The sequence below is a fragment of the Cavia porcellus genome, unplaced genomic scaffold (assembly GCF_034190915.1).
Source record: "Cavia porcellus strain 051 isolate PalLab524CR breed Dunkin Hartley unplaced genomic scaffold, mCavPor4.1 scaffold_50, whole genome shotgun sequence".
NCBI classification, from domain to species: domain Eukaryota; kingdom Metazoa; phylum Chordata; class Mammalia; order Rodentia; family Caviidae; genus Cavia; species Cavia porcellus.
This window is the reverse complement of record NW_026947533.1, coordinates 4,978,545-5,002,567: the sequence shown is the minus strand read 5'-3', so window position 1 is coordinate 5,002,567 and position 24,023 is coordinate 4,978,545. Positions and strand designations below refer to the sequence as shown.

The 24,023-nt window shown below is 38.4% G+C and overlaps 1 protein-coding gene across 7 annotated transcripts in view; it reads left to right on the top strand.

The window, feature by feature from the left end:
• LOC134475050 (zinc finger protein 345-like) overlaps positions 1–22,593 on the top strand; it is an 84,259-nt gene extending 61,666 nt beyond the window's left edge. For 3 of the 7 annotated variants that reach the window (XR_010046015.1, XM_063244419.1, XM_063244420.1), the window contains one exon: positions 1,413–4,592. Coding sequence is in view for 5 of the 7 variants with exons in the window: in XM_063244419.1 (XP_063100489.1) it covers positions 1,413–2,362 (950 nt within the window). In the remaining 2 variants the exon portion in view is untranslated. Of the gene's footprint in view, positions 1–1,412; positions 4,593–6,549; positions 7,710–18,263; positions 18,391–18,589; positions 18,651–20,141 lie in introns of those variants that run through there. The other 4 variants (XM_063244416.1, XM_063244415.1, XM_063244418.1 and 1 more) reach the window with 3 other exon arrangements.
• The last annotated feature ends 1,430 nt before the right edge of the window (positions 22,594–24,023 follow it).

The following is a 24,023-nucleotide window of genomic DNA, read 5'->3' as shown; positions in this document are numbered from 1 at the left end:
TGTCTGCAAACAGAATGGCTACTCCTGCCTTTTTTTGGATTCCTGATGCATGAAGAATTGTTTTCCATCCTTTGACTTTCAGTGTGTGAGTATCCTTCTGGGTTAGATGGGTTTCCTGTAAACAGCATATGGTTGGATTTTGTTTCTTGATCCATTCTGCTAGTCTGTTTCTTTTGATTGGTGCATTGAGACCATTTACATTAATGGTAATTACTGTTAAATGTTGGTTAATTGTAGGATTCTTATCTCTCTGCTGTTGCATCTTTATCTTTCTGTTCTGTTTAATTATTTGCTTTGCTTAGTGGTTTTTTCCTTTGTGTATCTAAACTGTCTTTCAATATTTTTTGCATGGTTGGTTTGGTGTTCAGGAAGTTCTTCAGCTGTTCTTTGTCATGGAAGTATCGTATTTCACCATCTATTTTAAATGATAGTTTTGCAGGATATATCAGTCTAGGTTGGAAATCATTTTGCTTTAGGATCTGGAATACTTCACTCCATGCTCTTCTTGACTTTATTGTTTGTGCTGAGAAGTCTGCTGTGATTCTGATAGGTTTTCCTTTATAAGTGATCTGTCTTTTCTCTCTGACAGCTTTTAATAATGTATTCTTGTGTTGGATTTCTGGGATGGTGATTATTATATGTCTGGGTGTAGTTTTATTTTGTTTATGACTATTTGGAGTTCTATATGCTTCACTGATCCTGATGTCAGTTTCTGATCTCATGCTTGGGAAGTTTTCAGCTATTGCTTCTCTAAATATCCTCTTGATATCCTTTATGTTGTCTTCTTCTTTTTCATTAATCCCTATCATTCTTATGTTATTCTTCTTTGCATCATCTTGCAGTTGTTGAATTGTTGTTTCCTGATTCCTTGTTATTTTTAAAAGATCTTTCCTTTCCTGTTCACTAGCTGCAATCCTGTCTTCAAGGTCTGAAATTCTATCTTCACTTTCATTAAGGCGGTTTTTACAACTTTCAGTGGAGTTTTTTATTTCCTGTATATCTCTGTGCATCTGCATTATGTATTCTGTTTGTTTCTTATATTGCTCATCCAGGGATTCTATCTTTTTGTTTAGTTCCTCCAATTGTTTATCTGTGTTTTCTTTAGATATATTTAGACTCTCTTTCAAATCTTTTATCATTTCTTCTTTTATCTGGGATATTATTTCGAGTTTGAATTTCTTTAAAGCTTCCTGGAGTTGCTTGTCAACTTCAGTAGCTATTGTGTCTGATATATGAGGAGGATGGAATATATTTTCTTCTAAATACATTTCTCCTAGGGTTTCCTGAGATGGGCTGGAGGTTTGAGGTTGTAATTTGGTCTTTCGTTTTGTCATTTTCCTATATTTCTGTGTTTCAAGTGTTATTTGAAAGCCTCCTCAGGATCTGTTGAAAATCCCCTTCTATGTTTGCAGCTACTGAGACTCTGGCACCACTCTGCCCCAGGCCATTGGGCCTGCAGAACCAATGGCCCTCCTCTGCCCGTTCAGAACCCTGCGGTTCCAGACAAGCTGGGCCCCAGGGACACTGCGCGCCCACCTGCCCCCCGGTAGATCCACAGCTCCTGGATCCCAGTCGGGCCAGGGTACTCACCACCGACCGCCGTGCCTCAGGAGCCCGTGATCCCTCCCTGCCCGCAGAGACGTCCACAGTCCTCCAGACAAAGGAAGGGCCTCCTGTGGGCACTCCGGATCCACCCAGCTCCTCCTGTGCACGCAGATGGCTATGCGCGGCTGGGCACAGGCTGAGGTGCCTCAGGAACTTGTTATCCCTCCTCCTCCAGACAAAGGAAGGGGCCTCTGCAGGCACTCCGGATCCGCACAGCTCCCCCTCTGGACACCGACGGCTAGGCGCGGCCGGGCACAGGCCGAGGTGCCTCAGGAACCCGGGATCCCCCCTCCCCCAGACAAAGGAAGGGGCTTCTGCAGGCGCTCCGGATCCGCGCTGCTCCTCCCCCGCACACCGATGGCTAGGCGCGGCTGGGCACGGGCCGAGGTGCCCCAGGAACCCGAGATCCCTCCTCCTCCAGACAAAGGAAGGGGCCTCCGCAGGCGCTCCGGATCCGCGCAGCTCCTCCTCTGCACACCGACGGCTAGGCGCGGCTGGGCACAGGCCGAGGTGCCCCAGGAACCCGGGATCCCTCCTCCTCCAGACAAATGAAGGGACCTCCGCAGGCGCTCTGGATCCGCGCAGCTCCTCCCCTGCACACCGATGGCCAGGCGCGGCTGGGCACGGGCCGAGGTGCCCCAGGAACCCGAGATCCCTCCTCCTCCAGACAAAGGAAGGGGCCTCTGCAGGTGCTCCGGATCCGCGCAGCTCCTCCTCTGCACACCGATTTAAACCACGGGTTCTACATCAGGTTTGATTATTAACTGCTTTCACATCCTACAACGTCTTCAAATTGTGTTTTTATAAAAATAGCTATATAATGTTATGCTTAATTGTATAGTCCCTGGTGATGTCGACAATTCTATTGAAAATAACAAGAGAAAGCATAGTAAGTATTTTATATCACCTAATATTGTGGTCTTATATGTCTCGTTCATATGATTTTGTAGGAATTTGTTTTGTTGTCTTATTTTGATCTGTTTTCCCCCATAACACAGAAAGGATAGATATACACATAGAGATTCACACATCGGAAGAATTTCTCACCTATTTATTTGAACAAATAATATAATGCATAATGTAATGAACAGATACTCTGAAGAAGAAATGACACTAAGAAACCCAAAGCTAATTCTGTAGCATTATGGTATAAAATTGAGCAATAGTATTATTCACTGTTCAGAGTGATATTAGTCTAGTCTCTTATTTTTTTGTGAACTGTAATTTTAACATGGCATTGTTTTAATCTTTTGATGCACATGCTTCATTTTCTCTTCCATAAATGATGTTTCTGAAGTTGATGCAATATTTGGCATTAAGATATACATTTGTAGAGGTTGGAGTATGTGTTTTTGACAAAGTTATGTTCATTTCACATAACTTGTACATTAATGAATGTTATGTTTTCCAAGTTGTGACAAGACATCTGCTGATTTCCTTACATCACTGGATATCATACCATGTAAATTATGTTGCCTGATTTTGTTTCTCGGTGGAGCCAATATTTGTCATTTAAGTAAACCTTTGTTTTTCTAACCATCAGAATTTTACTTGTTATGTTGATATTACATCTTTATTTGCTAGTAAGGTTTCCCCACATGTACCAAATGTAAACCATACTACTGTGAATTTCTGATTGTGCCATACTGACAGAATCATAACTTGTCTCCAATAGCACATCACAATATATATATATATCAATATCTCCAGAAATTATAAAATTTGGCATGATTTATGAGTAACCATACTTTGAAATCAATTTTTCTTAAATATGGAGTTGTTTGGGGGGAAATGTTGTTATTAGATCTATCATGCAAATGCCTTTATTTTATTCCTTGATGCTGTGAATGCATTATATATTTTGTAATTATTACTGTTTTTTCCTAAAATACTGAAGTAATGGCATGAAGGGAAACCTAAATTTTGAGCTGTCAACACAATAAAAAGTAAATTTGCTAAATTAAGATTCAGATTATGTTCTGTTTTGCTGAATTGTGAATTTATACAATGGCATATCACTTTATTTATCAGGACCAGTGCATGATGTTTGTGGTGTGTACTGATTATCTTTAAACACATACACTGGGCCATGAGTCCCAGCTGGTTTCCTGTGGCCTGTGGTTTTCACTTCCATTTTAACATTCATGTAATTTGTAATATGTTTAATGCTGTGTTGTTGAATACAAAATCTGCTTAGGAATTATGTTGTTAAAAACTGTGGTGTTATGAAAACACAAGTGAACATTGCATTAAATACCCTTAATCCAGTGAAGATATCTTGCCCAAGTCTCAATTATCCTTGGGAAAATAAATTACTTACCTCTTATGTAATCACCACTAAAACTATATCTATATTGTGCCTGAAGAACCTGATATACTTCACAAAGTAAAAGACACTGTGAAGTACATTGTCAGTCTGTATGTACTACAGCATGTGGCCAGATTCCCTGCAGCATATTTCTGCTTACCATCAATGGGAATATTTAGAGTTTGTATTACAGCTAATAATAGAATACTGAATCTATAAGAATATATCCTGAGTCTATGCACTTTCTCATTTTACCATGAAAGTAAATCTTGCTGGTCCTGTTGATGCATGCTTGTAATCCTAGCACCTCAGTGCACTTAAATTAGTGGAAGAGGAAGTTGAGTCTAACCTACACAATTAGAGTGACCTCGTCTCAAAATATATCTTCAAGTTCTGCAGATGTAGCTCAGTGCTTTAGATCTCCTCCCTTTCTTCCCCAGCATCAACATTTTTTAATACTCACAATTGCACAACAGTAGTTGTCCTTTTATCGGTTGGCCATATAGCAGTTATTTCGGAGAATCACTTGTGAAACACATTTGTTTTTGCAGTGACCATCCTGAGCATCATTTGGGCACTTGTCAATTTAACCCATTCATTCTTGTATTGAATATAGTAGAATTGTCACTTTTATATTACTTGTTATTTTATAAATACTAATAAAAAGTATGCAATTTTTGATCATTTTCCATTTAAATAATTGCATTGGTAAGGAGTTACCTACAAAGATTAGGCTAAAGATGATTTCTTTAGTTCAAGCATCAGGAGAGAATGAGATGGGATGATAATTGCTTTGAAGCTGACTTTGGGAGGCAATTGCTAGATGGTTTAGCAGAGTGTGAAACAGTTGTTTTTATGCCTGCATGTGAAGTTTAAGGAAACAAGTACGTTGAGGTCAAGAATATAAATGTACGATAGGGTAAATGAATAACTACTGAAAATTTTGATTTTTCTTTATTCAGGAAGTGTACTTTTTTTGGTAATTTGTGCAGCAGTCTCAAATATGCCTCTATTGGAGTAAAACATAGTGAAACATGAAAGAACCAGACATTCCATGTTCTGAATGTAGAGGTATTAAAAAACATGTTTTTAAATACTATTGCTGCTTTTTTGTGTAGAAAATAGGTAGGGTGACAAACAAGCAAAAAGGACTTTGTAAGATTTTAATCCTCGTGCATAAGCATAGATGCCACAAAAAAGTCAAACCAAAATGATGAAGAAATAAACTGTAGAAAGAGAGAAATTTTGCCCATTACTCCTTGACAGCTTACACGTAAAAGCAATAGGAACGTGAAAGGAACACACATTTTTCAGACTATGTACAAATTGCCAAGAAATACTTGAAGAACTATTGAGCATTTTTGCACAATAGACAAATGCAAATGGGGACATCATTTCATTACAGAGAGAACTAATCACCATAAGATCTAAAGAACATTCAGAAGACTACAGGAGAAAAGGAACTATTTAATCTTGTTGGTGGAAATGTATTTAAGTAGTTCAACTACTACTGAAGTCAGTTTTTAAAGTGTACAAAAGACTAAAATTAGTAATTCTCATTAGTGCAGTGCCTCCTTTAGTGGGTGTCTTCCCCAAAGAGTTAAGGACATATTGCAGTGATTCATGCAGATTCCTGTTACTGCAGCAATAGTCATTTTTCTGTGGAGAGCAGCAGCAAGCACTGCTCCATCACCACCAAATATCAATGATGAACAACAAATAATCACTAGTGTACTCCATTTGATAAATGGTGTAATATTTTATTGAGAAGTCGGCTGTGACTTAGGTTTTCCAGTAGACTACAGGTCAGTATAAATATGATTGTGATGCTAATGTCACAAGGCCATCACTAGTACACTATTTTGCTCATTGGATTTGATGTATTTATCTATTTGAGGATGCATGTTGCTATGAAGTTCAGGCTGGCATTGAGGTCACATTATAACCCAGAGTGGTCTCAAACAATTCTCCTTCCTTAGTGTCTCAAGTACTGGGCTCCACACAAGAGCCACCAGGCCTAGTTTATATTTGGTATATTACGTGCATATTTAGTATATTTTATTTCAACTGTTTTTGTTGTTAAAGTATTTCCATATTTTACCTCCAGCATTTGTAGAAATTTGGCGTTATTGAGGTGGTGATGTGCATATCCCCAGCCTCATGACATTATCTGCTGTGTTCAGAGCTGTCAGTGTACTGCATTGAAACATAGCTGTACATAACTGTTTCTTTTTCTACTTTCCTTAGAAAACATTTTTAAAATCTCCATGGATAATCACAGGTTCAATAATACTGGCTAGAGTTTCATGCAAATTCTCAAAGTTAAGTACAGTGTAGCACTGAGCCGAAGATACTCTCTGTCATCTGAGAGTCTTTATAGTCCTTTCTGTACACACACTTTGTGCCTGAGCCAGCATCTGTTGTGGGTCCCAAAGTCTGCTGTAAATCTATGGAACACATAGCTTTGTGACCGCCTCTAGACTGGTGTCCTATATGCCACTCTGCTGAGGCAGAGCACAGCTTCTGACAGGAAGCCAGAGGCTCTGAGGCTCTGAACAACACAGGTTTTTCTTTGTGAACACATATAATCTTATATTTCTGTAAGACAGACAGCTCTGTTCCATATTTCTACCCAGGAATACAGAAGAAGAATCTGGAGACTGTGGATTAAACCGTGGTGCTGCCCTTCTGCTCTGCCAGCCCGGTCTTGGGTGGGAACCTGACAGTGGCCCAGGCTTGCATCCCCCCCGACGTACACCTGCACATGAGGATCTGCCCTCAGGGCATGTCAGACCCAGTCACACTTGACTTAGGGCAGGAATTGTGTAGGGGCATTCACAGTGGTGGTCAGGCCTTAATGTTACTCTGCTGGACTCAGTGAGTCTGAGTGATTTGAAGACCCAATCCAGAAATGTGCATCTGAGATGAAATATACAGTACTCAGATTAAGAAATAGAAAGAGCAAATAAATATGTGACAAAATGTTCTGCATCACTCGTCATTTTACAATTCAAAATTAAATAACACTGATATGTCACCTTGCCCCAGAAAAAATGCCCACTGTCAAGAAATCAAGCAATAACGAATGCTGGAGGGGTTGTGGGGGAAAAAGGAACCCTTCTCCATTGTTGGTGGTAAAGCAACCACGGTGGAAATCAGTGTGGAGATTCCACACAAACTAGGTCTACAGGTCCCACTCAACTCAGCTATTCTTCTTTTGCGTATCTACCCAAAAGAATAAAAATCATCATACCACAGTGGTATATGTGCACCCACGTTTATAGCAGCACAGTTTGTGGTAGCCAGATCTTGGATGGAATGCATGACCTCTAGCTTGCCACGCAGGCGCTTAAGCTAAATCCCTGGATCACTTTTTTACTTTTTAACTTTCAAATAAAATGGGTTTGGGAGAAAAAACAAGGACTGAGGTAAAGACTTTCAGTGCAAATACCTATCAGAAGAGCTGAGGTCAACATTCCAGAAGACAGCCAGCTCCAGAAGACTTCACCATCTTTTATTGGGGATCCACAGTTACAGGGTGGGTTTTTTTTTCTGTAATTATTCTTGGTGGGGAAGGCAGGCAGGAGAGCAGGAGCCAATCAGTGATGAAGAGGCTGGCTGTAAGAACTGTCCAATCAGGCGGGCCAAGGTAGGCGGTGTCTTCCGGTGTCATGGCGTCAATTGCAAGGCCAGGGCAAAAAAGGGAGCACTAGATGTTTGCTAGACCACTATTTTTTGCTTCTATTCGCTGTGAACTGCTTAAAAAGAACCTGGGAGACCTCCAAACTACACAATGGTGATGTTATGGGATGGGAGCAGTGAAATGGGGTGGAATCTGGTTGAAACCAGTTAGAAGTGGTGAGAAGGGTCCGGGGGATTAGCTCAGCGGCATAAGCGCCTGCCTTGAAATCATGCAGTCATGAGTTCGATCCCTGGTACTGATAAAAAGGAAAAAGACCAAAAATAAAATAAAAATTAAAAAAAAAGTGGTGAGAAGTAGCTGTGCTGTCTAGAGCCTGGGTGCTTAGCCTCAGACCCTGGGATCCTATCGTGATAGCAGTAAGTCATCCTCTGTCCGTTTTACCTCTCGCTGGGTCCAGGACAGTTCTGGGTCCCTAAAACGGTGTTGCTACTGTGATACCATCAGGCCACAATGCCATTTTTGAAATTGCCTACTGCCCTTGCTCCTCCAACAGTCTGGGCCCAGGAAGGGGCATGAGGAGACCCTGATTCCGATGTGGTTTCAAGCTGGGTGCAGCTGTAATAAGCTAGGTTTCTGCTCTCATTCCTGTCAGTAACAGATCTGAAAGCCAGAAGTTTCTAAGTGTCTGTGATGCAGGACCTCACAGCCCCAACTGTTCTCGTTAAACTTATGCATTTATGTATTTTGTAGTCGCCTAAATTTATACTATGTTCTCGTATTTCCATGCTCATGAAAGGTGGAGGCAAAGGTTCTGAGAATTCAAAGATGTGTAGAGATGCTCCTCAGTGGAGGAAGGCTTCCCAAACACCGGATGAACTGCTGTGTATTGCAAAGAACAATGCAAAGAATTTCTGAACATACTTTATGTGACACATGTGCTCATAGATGATGTTTGGGAGAACAGCCATAGAGGTTTAAATTTTGAGAAAAATGAAGCAGATATAAATGTGTCATCAAGGGCTGGGGAAAGTGTGTTTGCTAAGGACAAAATCCAGAAAGGGCTTCCTTTCAAATTCTCATTGAAAAATGCCTAACTGTAGTCATTTGCATGAACATATACACGTGATATCCTTCTGAATGGAAAAGAATATGGGTGTCATCTCTGAATTAAGAGGTGATTTAATAGCTTGGTTGATCATATACATTGTTGAAGTATGGAAAGGCTCTGCAATGGACTTTACTAAGTGGTTAAAGGAGATACCATAAATTAAAATTGTGCGGAGATATCAATAGTTTAGTCATGAAGGGTTTTCTGCTTAGGGTGGATCAGACGAGCATGGAAAGGATGTGGAAGTGACTGGCAGGACGCATTGTGCCAATAGCAGGACATGAAACAGAGAGTATTGAAAGTCAGGTAGTTCTTAGGGTAAGCATGAAGATAAAGTTGGCTTATGATTTCTTCCTTGAGGTGAAAAACACCAGCTCTGGTAAAAATCAGTATTCCACATCCTTGTCAACCCATGAATTCTGTGTTCTTCACTTGACATCTAATTTTGATTATCTCTAATTATGACCCAGTGTCATGAAGGTGAAATTTGAATTTTTTTGTAACAGGGATTGAACTCATGATCTCAAGCTTGCTAGGTAGGTGTTCATGCTGCTGAGCTAAATACCCAGCTCTGAAAGTGTTTTCTGTATACTCTGTATGATATCAACATTGTTCCTCAGAAAATGTTGAATATTGTGGAATTTTTCTATATTGTATGGATATAATTTTTAAAGCAAACCAAAGGTGTCGTGTGCAGTCACATTTCAAGTTTCACATTGTCTGTGGGGTGTCTCAGTCAGGGTTTCTATAGTTGAGACACCTCTGGAAATTAGGCTAGCCCCAAACTCAAGGAAGTTCTCCTGCATTAGCCTCCCAAGACATATTTGTTACATCTGAATGGAGAGTAATCACTTGGTGGCACTGAGCTATAATTTGAAACTTATACGTGGTTTCATTTTTTATACATTTTTTACATACAGCAGTTTTCCATGGACATTTGAGTTATTATTTATGTATCATATTTGACGTGATTTATGTTTTGTTCTATGAAACCAAATTAAAATATCAAAATGCTACTTAAGTATATTAAGAACAAAGGACTCAGTGGCCTAAATGAGATTTGAAGAGATATCATTGTTAGTACATCAAAGTGATTCATGAGATATTTGTCCGCCTCTGTGCTTTATGGATGCTGGTCTTGCAGGCTCTCACTATGAGCTCTGCTGTAGGAGACAGTGCACAGTGACTCTTGCAGTGACTCAGCATAAGAATCAGTACTTCTATTTGGCTGTTACATTAGCTGTGAGTTGCAATAGAGCATTAAATTTGCTGTCTCAAAATATGTGTATATACAAAAATTAATCCCCAAAACATGGAATTAAGATTTGAAGAAATCAGTCTCCATTCAGCTGTTTTGCTTGGTTTTATTTGTTTAGCTTAGTTTAGTTTTGTTTTATTGAGACAAGTTTTCTCTATGTATATCAGCTAGTTTTGAACCCTTTATGGAGTGCAGAATTGCCCTAACCTCAAAGCAACACTCCTGTCTCAGCGTCTTAAGGGTGGGATTATAGATATGTGTCTTTTTACCCTAGAAAATATTGAGGCTTGTAACTTAGCTGTGTTGTAGGTTGACATAATACATGCCATCTTGAGCTTTGCCTTTAACTAGTGCCCTGTATTTCACTCAGAAGAATGGAAAATCACACAGGGTATAAGTCCCAGGAGAAAAGCAAAATGAGCTGTACCCAAAGAAAAAAATTAACCTGCTCAACAAAAGAAGCAGAATACGTTTGTCATCCAAAATTTATTATAAAATTCTAGCTAAATGATATCCAACAGGGTCTTTTTGTGATTTTATCTTTTAAAACATCTCTAACTTTCCAGTTCAGAGCGTCTTTTTTAGATCCTCAAATGGGGGTAGGGTTTCTGTATACAAGTGGTCCTGAGACCTGCTAATGAAATTCCACATTTCTCAATTGGGTTGCTTGGTTTCCTATATTATTGTTCACAAACTCAACTCAAGCTGCAGAAACCTTACTGACACAAGCAAACACCAGGATTAAATGACAGTGGCACTGAAATGAAAGAAAAGTAGTGAAAAGGAGAGGAGAAAAAAGACAAATGCCATGTGGTATAATGCCCACCTCTTTTCCCCAGCAATGAAGAAGCTCAAACAGGACAATGGCCATATATTCAAAGACGTCTAACCTACATAGTGAGTGCAAGGCTGGCCAGAACTCCAAAGAGAGACTATGTCTTTAAATCAAAAATTAAATGAAAAAATTAAAAAAGCCTAGGAGACAGAAAAAGTATTAAAAAAAAAAACAATAATAGAGCTGAGTGAAAGTTGAGTTATGTAAAATGAGTATTATTGAATGATGCTGCAGAGGAAAGAAGGCCATGTACAGGTATCCAGGAGATAGTGACAAACACAGACATTGGAATGGCACCTATTGTGCTACAGGACAACAGTGACCTCCTTCCTCCAAAACATTTGCAGTTCACTAGACTGAGGACTTCTAAAAGCTCATGGAAATGTGAAACTCATGGCAAACAAGCAGCTTGAAATTCAGGCTTTGCAACATGGCCTTTAGCAGACATTTCATATTTAAATTGAAATAAGAGAAATATAACCCTGCCCTGCTTGCTGTCAAATGCGCAAGATTGAGAAATGAAGTCACAAAATGAAGTTCAAAAATTTTCTTAGAAAAAAAGAGAGAAGAATAGCCCTGAATTTTCAGGAGTGGTCTTCGGTGTTTTGGCCACAGACCTATTGTCAGGAATCATTTATACAAGAAAGTCACAATGTGGGTACAGTGTCGGTCTCAGACTATAATCAACCTATAAGCTTATAGCTGCTTAACTAATATTATTGATCAGGGGAACAAGTCAGCCAGAAAAGGTATGTGGAAAGTGCCAAGGCATTTTGTGGGAACAATAGGCCAGTTGTTTTGGTCATTGAGTATGTTAATTGATGCACATCTGAACTTCCTGGAGGAAGTGGTGGTAACTTTAGTACATTTCAAGCTGTTTTTTCTCTCTTCAGGAGCATGTAGACATGGTCACTGCATCTTCACCTTCAGGTCTGCCTTTCTAAAGCAGCGCCTGTAGCAGTGATTGTTGTATTTAGTTTTTTGCATTGACTCTTTGAGGTTCCATTTCCTCTCTGATTGTATATCTATTTCTGTCTATATTGACATCCTTTGCTAAAATCACAATACTATTTGAATGGACAAGGTGATGTTTATACATTTAAAAATATTCATTAATACAGGCCAGGGCTTTAGCTCAGCAGGCAGAAACGCCTTCCTGGGAAGTGCTAGGTTGTAACTTTGATCCGTGGTACCTAAAATAATTTAATATAAATTGCAAGGAAAGAAAATAATTTTATTTGTGAAAATGTAGGTTTACAAAGTCTATAACTAAATAGGTCAACGGCAAATTAAACCTTGTTAATAGTTATATGTAGTATCTAAAGTTGTTGGGGCTGGGGATTGAGCTCAGTGACACAAGCAGCTACCTGGAGAGCCAAAGGTTATGAGTGCAATCCCTCATACAAAAAAAAATCACAGTTTTCAAGATGCAGGGCTATGAGCACATTTATTGAAACTGATATGTGTTAATTAATAGGCTCAGTGTTTCTTTTGTGGTCTAAGAAATACCTGAAGATAACATGGCAATTACAGTGAATGATGTACTGTCCCCTATAAGATTGCTATTTTCTGAGTTCTTTTTATTTTTTGTTTTCCCACATACTTGAAAGTTGAAAATGTTGGCTGATGCTGGGTCAAAAAACTGTGATAATCATTTTTTCAATTTAATGGTATACTTCCCTATATCCATTAAGAACATTTTATTTGCTACAATTACTCTAAGTCAAAGTGGTAAACAATTCTTAAAGTTACAGGCAGCTGAGTTAGTTAGAAATACAGGCAGCCACACCATGATACAGTGGAATGAAACTCCTGACCTTATATGTCTGGTATGAGTTTGTGTTCTCTAAAATGCAAGAATGAATTTTAGGAACAACAGAGTTGGAGAGCAGAATATATTTATTGAGAGAAAAAAGTGAAAGTATTTTTCTCTAAATAGGATATTTTGGAAGTGGGAGGTGGAACCAGTGGACTTTTACCTTGAAGTCACTTTCCTCTTCCCTATTCAACCTACTGTGGCCAGAAAAGAATCTCAATCAGCTACTTGCATATCACCAATGCCACCTTTAAGCACCACCCAAGTCAAAAACTCTATGTATGCCTCCCACACATTTCCAGAAGAAAAAGCCAGATGCCCAGTGGTCCTGGGGTTCTATCATCTTAGAATAAAGGCCATTTTGAATTTATATTCTCTTCTTTACTACACCAAAAATCCTATCAGAAAGTTTCTGTCTGAGAGAAACAGAAGGGGTGCTGAGCCAGTAGCAAAGGACTCTGACTTTTCTAGGGACTTTATAGAATAAAATCATGTAGTGAGATAGGTTTAAAATGGGTTAGATTACTGAGGTTACTGAGGAGATAAATTAGCACAATAGAGAAGCAGAATATAAGAAATGTAAATGTGGTCCTTTACTTAAAGAATATGGAGAGGAGCCCACAGCCACCAAGACTATGAGGCTATGCAGGGCCTCATAGCCACAATGGCTCAACTTAAACTTCAGCTTTTTTTTTCCAACTGACTAGGGGGATATGGCATATATGTGACTTTTGACTGCATGTGGTGCTTGGAAGGGACATTTATGTCATGCCAGGAGCTGATGGGAATTTTCTTTAGGACCCTGGGAAGGAAAGAGGAAGTTGTATTCAAGGGGAAAAGAGGAAGTGACCATATGAGTAAGCACCCCTGATTTCACATTCTCCCACCTTGAACGACCACCATGAGGTCCTGTAATTGTTTCTAGGGCAAAACTCTTTCAAGTACATCCTTTGGTTTGAATGAAGAAATCAAAACAAAGAATTTTTGCTCTCTGACTTCCTCCATGGCTGGTGGTAAACCATTCATAAGAAATTTTGAGTCATTTCCTTAATGCATTTTAGATTCCATAACCAAAATTACAGATCAGTTCACTTTCAGGAAATGAAGCAGCACTTAAAGGCAGGGATAAAGGCCTTCAATGCAAGTATACCTGGCAAGGTGAGATCAACATTGTGTGATACAAACTTTAACTGATTTCTCTGACTTCAAGAAAGAGAAATGTTTATATCGATATTGCTATAGCAGAATGAATCTCCCGGTCTACTATGTTTAATATGAGGGGTTTTTTTTCTGTAAAGTCAAAGAATGAATTTTAGGAACAACAGAGGTTAAGATAAGAATGTACTTATTGAGAGAAAGAAAGCTGCCTGAGAGAGAGACGGAGTCCTGAGCAGGTTGCCAAACATTGTCCTTTCCAGGGAACTTTATAAAGTAAAATCATGTGGTGAAATGAGGTTAAGGTGGGGAAAACTAGAAACTCACAGTGCAAATGGATATAAGATGGGAAAGAGCTATGGTATCCAATAGGATTATTAAGTTCAGGTAAAGCTGATTAAATTGGGAAAAAAGGGGGAAGGGAGTCACATAGAAAGCAGGCATTCTTAGGCAGCTGTGACTCTTCCCTTAGGGGTTTGGGAGGGTGAATTCTGAGTTCCTCAGTATGATAGGAACTATTTAGAATGTCACTCTTTAGGATAAGGATACATTTCTTTGAATGGTGACTCCTGACTTCCTCAGAGTGCTAGGGAACTATTTAGAATATCTATCCTTAGGATATGGATGAATTTGCTTATCATTGTCTTTAGCCTTGGCCCATAGCATGAGGTGTCAGTCTTCCCCATAGTTGTAAGGTATCTGGTCTCCTGCATGGGCTCCTTGGAGGACCTAGCCCTGGTTCATGCCAAGAGTATTTAAATAACTCAGGTGCCTGTAACAGACTGTTTGGAAAACTGATTAGAGATGTCTTGTGGTCTGGGTGAATGATCTGGGGATGACAATGTGCAATGTATATACCAGTTTTGCTCCCTGATTGACATGTTTTGAAATTCAATTTTACTTGATGTGCTCTTTTTTCCTTGAAATAAAATGGATTTGAAAATTAAAAGCCTGAGGTAAGCTCTTCAGTACAAACACTGCTCTGTCGAGCTGAGTTCGCCACTGTAGAAGAATGACAGCTCCAGAAGTCTCTGCACTACAGTCTATCATTTGGGACCCTCACTTTCAGGGAGGGGTTCCTTTCCCTGTTTATTCTTGACTCAGAAGGAGAGCAGTAGAGCAGGAGGCAATTGGTGATAAAGGGGCAGGCTATATGAACTGTCCAATCAGGCGGGCCATTGCTGGCTGTGACTTCTGTCTCTTCTGTTGTCTCAGCATGATTTATCTGTTCTGAGTACAATAGTGGTAGCAAAATGCTTGCTGGATCTCATTTAGTACGTTCGATGTCCTGTGGCCTGATTAGCAAAGAACCTGAGAGATCCTGGAACCATGGAATAGTGAGGTTGTGGATGGAAGCCCAGAAATAGGGTGGATTGGGTGAAACCAGTTACAAGTATTTAGGAGTAGTTCCGGTGTCTGGAGCCCCAGGTATTTAGTTAGCTTCAGCTTCTGAGGTCCTGCAGCATTGCCCATGGGTCATTCACTGTCCCTTTTGCCTCTTGCTAGTGGCAAGGGTGATTTGGAGGTCCCCAAACCCCTGGCTTCACTATGAGAGCAGCAGACTCAAGTATCATCTTTCAAATTCATTGCTAGCCTGGTAACTCCACCATCTTAGGCATTGGAAGGAGCTTGGGAAGACCCTGACCATGATGATTTGTAGCTTGTAGAGCAGTAATGAACTTGGTCTCTGCTCTCTTTCCTCAGAGTAGCAGATCTGGAATGTCTGGAATTTATTAATGTCTGTAATATGTGGCGTCATAGCCACAATGGCTCAACATAAACTTGGCTTTTTTGTATTTATAGTGATCTCCTTAAATTATAGTATGTTCTCATATTTCCATCCTCAGGACAGGTAGTGACAAAGGTCCTGAGAATTCAGGGATTTGTAGTAGTGTGCCTCAGTGGAGAAAGGCTTCCCAAACACCTGGTGAACTCCTGTGTATTATACAGATCAGTGCAAAATAATTTCTGAGCATACTTAATAATTTAGGTGGCAACCCCGCTCACAGTCTAGGTTTGTAAGAAAAGCCATAGAGTTTTGAAGTCTGAGAAAAATGAAGCAAATATGAAAGTGTTATCAAGGACAGGGTAAATATTTGTGAAAGACAAATTCCAGAAAGGGCTACCTGTTAAATTCTCATCGAAAAATCCCAAAATTTAGGCATTTGCATGGACATATACACGTGATATCCTTCTGAATGGAAAGGAATAGGGGTGTCATCTCTAAGTTAAGAGCTGATTTAGTAGCTTGGTTGTTCATAGACAGTTTAAATATAGAGATGCTCTCCAATGGACTTATCTAAGTGATGTAAATGAGAAGCCCTAAATAGAAATTTGGCAGTGATATCAATAGTTAGGCATGAAGGGTTTTCTGCTTAGGATGGATCAGAGGAGTATGGAAAGGATGTGGAAGTGACTGACAGGAGAGGATGCAGGAAGGAAATAGCAGGACATACAACAGTGAGGGTCTTCACTGAAAGTCAGGTAGTTCTTAGAGTAAGTATGAAGTAAAGTTGGATTCTGATTGCTTCATTGAGGTGATCAACACCAGCTCTGGCAACAATCAGTATTCCACAACCCTGTCAACCCATTATTTTTGTGTTCCATACTTGAGATCTAATTTTGATTAGCTCTAATTATGCACCAGGGTCATGAAAGTGAAATTTGAATTTTTTTTTGTACCAAGGATCAAACTCATGACCTATGCTTTCCAGGCAGGCGTTCATGCCACTGAGCTAAATACCCAACTATGAATGTGTTTTCTGTGTAGTATGGAAGATATCCACATTGTTCCTCAGAAAGTGTTGTGTATTGTTGGAATTTTTCTGTATTGTGTGCCTATAATGTTTTAAAACAAACCAAAGATATCTTATGCAGTCTCTTTTTAAGTTTCACTTTGTTCGGTGTCTCAGTCAGGGATTGTCTATTTTAGACAGCTCTGTAACTTAGGATAGCCCCAAATTCAAGGAAGAAGTCCTTCACCAGCCTCCCAAGATATATTTCTTATATTTGAATTGAAAGTGATCACTTGGTAACAGTGAGGTATAATTTACAGCTTGGGCCTGGTTTCATTTTATATACATATTTTAAAAATACAGCCATTTTCCACTAACACTTGAGTTATTATTTATGTACCATATTTGATGTTATTTATGTTTTGTTCTATGAAAGCAAATTAATGTTTCAAAATTCTGCTTAAGTATATTAAGAACAAAGTACTCATTGGCTTAAATGAGAGTTGAAGAGACATCATCTGTAGTCTATCAAAGTGATTGATGAGATTTTTTTTGAATATTGAAATTGGTAAAATACAACAGAACAAGGCAGCATAAGGCCAACTAAGATCACACAGTGAAATTGGTACACAACTTCACAACAGGTTACTGGGATAACAGTAATAGGTATCACAGTATATTTTGTTATCTTTGTAATAGTTGTTCTTTAATCACATATATCAAAGTGAGATGAAATATAGAATGTTATAGAACTTATCCAAACAGAATATTGAATGGAGCAGTACCATTAATCAGAATAGAGTGAAACAATAATAAAAACATTTTCCTTAAACGTAATAGTAGAAGGAAGTCCCCCTTATTTGCTATGGTCAACTTCCCAGGAGATGCTCAGATTTCTGGTTCCCATTTGCTAATGGGGGGTGACAGGAGAAGAGGGGTAGGGAAGTGGGATGTTTGATTCTAGGTGGTGCATCAGTAGGTTCACTATTGCTTACTAGTGAGACAGGCTGCTTGTTTGGTTTCACAGCATCCTAAGTTTCAACATAGCATGGATCTCAGGAGCTGCTGCTGGTTCTCCCCCTGGAAGGGCTGCAGTCTGACAGACTGCCACCACTTACCAGGGAGAAGTGGTGCTTGACTGGCTTCCCAGTGTCCTAAATTCCAGGTTGGCATGGATCTCAGGAGCTGCTGCTGATTTTCCCCCTGGAAGGGCTGCAATTTGCCAAACCACCACTGCTGACCGGGGAGGGGAGGTGCTTGCTTGACTTTCCAGTCAATTGATGGGATATTTATCTGCCTCTGTGCTTTGTGGTTGCTGGTCCTGCAGGCTTCTCACTGTGAGCTCTGCTTTAGAGACAGTGCAAGGGGAATCTTGCCATGATTCAGCACAAGAATCAGTGCTCCTATTTGGCTTTTACATTAGCAGTGAGTTGCAATCTAGCATCAAATTTGCTGTCTTCAAAAATGTGTATATACACAAAATTAATGACCAAGACATGGATTAAAATTGGAAGAAATCAGTCTTCATTCAGCTGTTTTGTTTGGTTGTATTTATTTAGTTTAGTTTTGTTTTATTGAGACAAGCTTTCTGTATGTATATCAGGTGGATTTGAACACCCTATGGAGCCTAGAATTGCCCTGACCACACTGATGCCATCCTGTCCCAGCCTTTTGAGTGCTGGGATTATAGATATGCACCACCACACTTTGCTTTTGATTCAGATTTCTAGGAGAAAGTTTAAGATATCCCAAACCTGGGGTCTCAACCTTCCATTGAGAAATATATGTATGATCCTTTAGGAGGTGGTGACCTTTGAGGATGTGGTCGTGAACTTCAACAATGAGGAGTGGACTTTGCTGAGTCCATCCCAAAAGAAGCTCTACAGAGATGTGATGGGCGAAACCTTTAGGAACATGACTCTGATAGGTAAGGATAAAATCTTTTTGCCCCTCATGCTGTCAGAATATTGTTTCTTGCTCATTAGTGCTGTTTCATGAAAAAGAATATGAAAATATTTTTAAAAATATCTCAGACCTGGACACATTATATCATAACTCTAAACAAAACCTATTAATTTGTATGTATTACTCTAAAGAGTCCTGGTATTTCTATGTCTACAATTCAGGAGGACTCTGGGATATCCAGGAAGCTGAAAAAGAAGGCAAAATTTACTGGAGCTACTTAAGGTAATTCGCACTCACAAGGAGAGGAATGTTCCTCAGTAATTAGTGAGTAGCAGAAAAATGACAACCAAAGAAAGAGACACCATTCAATTTAATGTCAGTAATATTCTCTGAAGATGTATAAGCTAGTGTATATATGAGCGAATTAAATCATGAAAATGTATGACATTGCATATAGATGAATACAAAAAGGATACACTTTGAGTTGCCTTCAGTTTTTCTACCCATGTCTACATGTGAATATAACACATTCATTATCTAACAATTGCTAAGATTGCAATAGAATTTGAAATAAAACTGAGTGCTCATGTTTCCAAGACATTCTCTAGAGAATCAGCCATTCTGATTAATATTCTTAGTAGGCTGGTGGAATGTTATTGCACTCATTTTGAATATCAGTATGCAGTTGTCTCTAGAAATTGATCCCCTCACACTTGTCCTGGATATTTTTAAAATCTCAAATCTGCATAAAATACTGATACATGCTTACTCATATACAAAGCAGATTAAGTTATAACAGATCAGGCCTTGAAGCTTATCTATCTATCACTGGATTTGTAGAGAAGGAAAATATTAATAGACTCTCTGTGATTGTGCATTCTTGTAAACCCAGCACACTAGGAATCAGATTTTGCAGAATGGCAATTTCAAGTTCAAACTTCACAGCTTAATGATCAGCGAAAATCTCTTAAAATAGATTTTTAAAAAGCTACAGATTTTATGCTAATACCTGTTGTTCATTCCCAGCCCAGAAAAGAAAATATGTGTTATATAATGTCGAAAAATAAATAATATAATGTCATTTGCCATAAGAAATAGATGGGTCTTTCACCCATCAATTCAGTGAAATAGCTCAGCTATAAAACATAAAAGGTCACAGGGTTTCTTTTAGATGAGACACCAAAATATAAATTGTGGAATGTAATGAAAGAAAGTTGATAGAGAAAAATAAGACTGACAATATGGAAAAGGGAACTACAGGTTAAGGACAGAAGGGAGATTGGAATGGGGAAACATATCAGAATAATCTGTATGTGATACACATATGTGCCCATGCCCAAAGTGAAGCTAAAGATTCTGCATTTCAAAGTACCAAATTTTAAGATTTCTAAATGTATGCCAGTCTTTTGGGAATGGTTGTTTTCAACATATCTTACAAGGCCATTCTGTTGCTTCATGGTCAGAATTTCTTAGCAGGCATTAAAAACAGAACTTGACATTAATGCAGTCATTAAACAGAGACCCATTTCACTGTGAATTTTTTTTTCTAAATTTATATAAGGAAAGATTAAACAAAACAAAATAAGTAGAGACAATGCTAATTTCAAAGTGAAATTAAACAGTAAGAAATCGCAAGATGATGATTACATATGCTGCTCATGGAAATAGATATGAAATACAAAAGTGAAACATATGAAGTGGGGATTCAAACAGCGAGACTGCAAAAACTTAGTAATATGGTTATAAATCTTATATGTGATTTTTTCTTTACAGAAATGACAAGCTAGGGAAATCCTATGGACATACATCTGGAGATGTATGGAATCAGTGTAAAGAAGTCTTCCTTGGTACTGAAGAAGGTAATGTGAATGCGAAAGAAACAGAAACACATGACAATGTTCAGATCCATGAAAAATATTGCAGTGGAGGGAAACCCTATGTATGCAAGCAATGCGGGAAAGGTTTAACCACACTTGGAATTTGTAAGAAACGTGAAAGAATTCACAGAGGAGAAAGACCCTTCGTATGTAATCAATGTGGGAAAGCTTTTACAACATGTACATATTGTCAAGTACATGAAAGACTTCACTCTGGAGAAAAACGTTATGAATGTGAGCACTGTGAGAAAGCTTTCAGCACACACACTTATTGTGTAATCCATGAAAAACTTCACACTGGGCAGAAATCGCATATATGTAAGAAATGTAGGAAAGCTTTTAGCAGTAAAATTCATTTTCAAATACATGAAAATGTTCACAATGGAGAGAAACCCTATGTGTGTAAGCAATGTGGAAATGGTTTCACCCAACTTGGACGTTGTAAGGAACATGAAAGAATTCACACGGGAGAGAAACCATATGTATGTAAGCAATGTGGGAAACCTTTTACCACACATGGATATTGTAAGAAACATGAAAGAATTCACACTGGAGAGAAACCATATGTTTGTAAGCAATGTGGGAAAGCTTTTAACACATGGGGAGACTGTAAAAGACATGAAAGAATTCACACTGGAGAGAAACCCTACGTATGTAAGCAATGTGGGAAAGCTTTTAACAGACGGGGAGTTTGTAAGAGACATGAAAGAATTCACACTGGAGAGAAACCATATGTTTGTAAGCAATGTGGGAAAGCTTTTACCCAAAATGGACATTGTAAGAAACATGAAAGAATTCACACTGGAGAGAAACCATATGTATGTAAGCAATGTGGGAAAGCTTTTAACACATGGGGAGACTGTAAGAAACATGAAAGAATTCAAAGTGGAGAGAAACCATATGTATGTAAGCAATGTGGGAAAGCTTTAAAAACACAGGGAGATTGTAAGCAGCATGAAAGAATTCACACTGGAGAGAAACCATATGTATGTAAGCAATGTGGGAAAGCTTTTAACAGACGGGGAGTTTGTAAGAGACATGAAAGAATTCACACTGGAGAGAAACCATATGTTTGTAAGCAATGTGGCAAAGCTTTTAACACACGTGCAAACTATAAGAGACATGAAAGAATTCACACTGGAGAGAAACCATATGTATGTAAGCAATGTGGAAAAGCTTTTAGCACATGGGGAGATTGTAAGATACATGAAATCATTCACACTGGAGAGAAACCATATGTATGTAAGCAATGTGGGAAAGCTTTTAACAGACGGGGAGTTTGTAAGAGACATGAAAGAATTCACACTGGAGAGAAACCATATGTTTGTAAGCAATGTGGCAAAGCTTTTAACACACGTGCAAACTGTAACGGTCATGAAAGAATTCACACTGGAGAGAAACCCTATGTATGTGAGCAATGTGGAAAAGGATTCACTAGTTCTGGACATTGTAAGCAACATGAACGCATTCACACTGGAGAGAAACCATATGTATGTAAGCAATGTGGGAAAGCTTTTACCAAACATGGATATTGTAAAAAACATGAAAGAATTCACACTGGAGAGAAACCATATGTATGTAAGCAATGTGGGAAAGCTTTTAGCACATGGGGAAATTGTAAGAAACATGAAAGAATTCACACTGGAGAGAAACCCTATGTATGTAAGCAATGTGGGAAAGCTTTTAGCACATGGGGAGGTTGTAAGAAACATGAAAGAATTCACACTGGAGACAAACTCTTACGCATGTAAATAATGTGGGAAAGCTTTTAAACTGCAGTGTAACATAAGAGACTAGACTAATATCACTCTGAACAGTGAATAATAGTATCCGGAGAAGGAGAAAGGTGAGGAATTGCCTAAAAATAGAAGGCAGAGGACATTGTTAAAAGTGTATCAGGATTTAAAATCTACAGTAGTCTTGTTGCTCTATTTAGTTTGGTTATATTTTGTTCTTGTCTGTCTACTCATATTAGATTTGAGGGCACACAGAGATAACCCCAAAATAGCAGGTTATACCATGGCAACTATCCTTAATTTCCTATTAACTAAAACTGAAATCCTATATTACTTACATTGTCTTCTATGACTGATCTTCTTTGAAGCTGGTTTGTTTGAATGTTATTTGGCCTTGACTGATTTTATTCACTGTGGGTATGCTTGCTAGTATCAAGTTCAAGAGAAGAGGCAACTTCTCAGAAGATGACAAGATGTAAAAGATATCCATTGGTGGGCTGGGGATTTAACTCAGTGGCTTAAGCACCTGCCTGGCATGTGTGAGGTCATGAGCTGGATCTCCAGTGCCCAATCAATAAATCAATCAATCAATCAATAAATAAAAGATATCCATTCCAGGTTTGATTATTTTTTAATTAAAGAGAACAAAGATAGGAAATAAAAAACAAAGCAGTAAAAGGGTACAAGTAATACAGAATTTCAAGAAAAAATTCAGTAAGAAATCACTAGTTAATAGGTTACATCTTGTCACCTTAGAAACAGTTGTCCAAATTATAAAATTAAAGCATATAAAGTGGACATTCATACAGTGAGATTGCAGAAAGTTCTGTTCAATGATCCAACAAAAGCTCAGTAATATGGTTTTCCATCCTACACACTCAAGCATGCAGTTATATCCCTTAGACCACCTTCCTTTTCTCTCTTTTTTACAATAACAATTACACTTTTTGAGTTTTTTTTTACTCCCACAGTTCTTATTACATTTTTTTGAAGAGAATAAATCCTAACATGACTAAATAAAACAGAGTTGGTTAGAACAGAAGGGTGGGCATAGGACATGATGCAAAAATAGAGTATCAGATGATCACAAATGGTTACCATTGTGCCTCTTTCTATTTTTAAAAAGAGTTTCCTATATCACCAGGTATAATAGAATTGATCAAAACAGTACAGAACAAGACCAATAAAACCTAGACTGGAGACCTTACAAGATTTCAAAAGAAGATAATAGTCAAACTATAAAGGGTATCATAGTTTAATTTTTTAAAAAAGGATGGAGATTGAGATAAAAGAGGACATTGTAATAGAACAACACTTGTCAGAATGGAACAATTTAAGCATCATTGTATTTCACTCCCAGATAATGTAACATAATAGTAGTCACCATAGTGCCTCATTCCTTGAATTATTTGAGTATAACTTTGTATACTATAGCATCAAGCATATCAAGACAGTGTGAAGCCATTCAAGAGAATGAAAGAATTACAGGGTATTTAGAACCAGTTAACAGAAAACAAAAAATGGTTTCTATATTACCTCCTTGCCTCTAAAAAATTTTCTTTATACTATCACATATAGTAAAATATAGTAAGATACAACATGTTAAAACCAGTGGAAACAGATAGTTTGTGAGAGAGGGATCATACTTGCACCACTGAGATTAGCCCAGTATTGATCATGTTAGTTAATTTTGAATATGCTGGTTAGTTAACGTGGCAAACATTAAGCTGAACATGTTTCTGTATGTTTGGTAGGAATATTAGCCAACAGAGTGTTTTCATTTATATTATTTTTAACACATTATTATCTGGCTTCATTCTCAGAATTATTTTGTCACATAAAAGAAGTTGGTGGTGGTTTTTCCTTCAACTTGATTGAAGAATTGAAAAACAATCAGTATTTATTCTTTATTAAATACTGGATAAAATTCACTGGTGCACTTATTGTATACCAGCTTTGTTGTTATTAAGTAGCTGTGATTTTTACACATTGTCTGTGCTCCTTATTGCTCTCTTCATCAGGCTATTTCCTTCTGATGCATG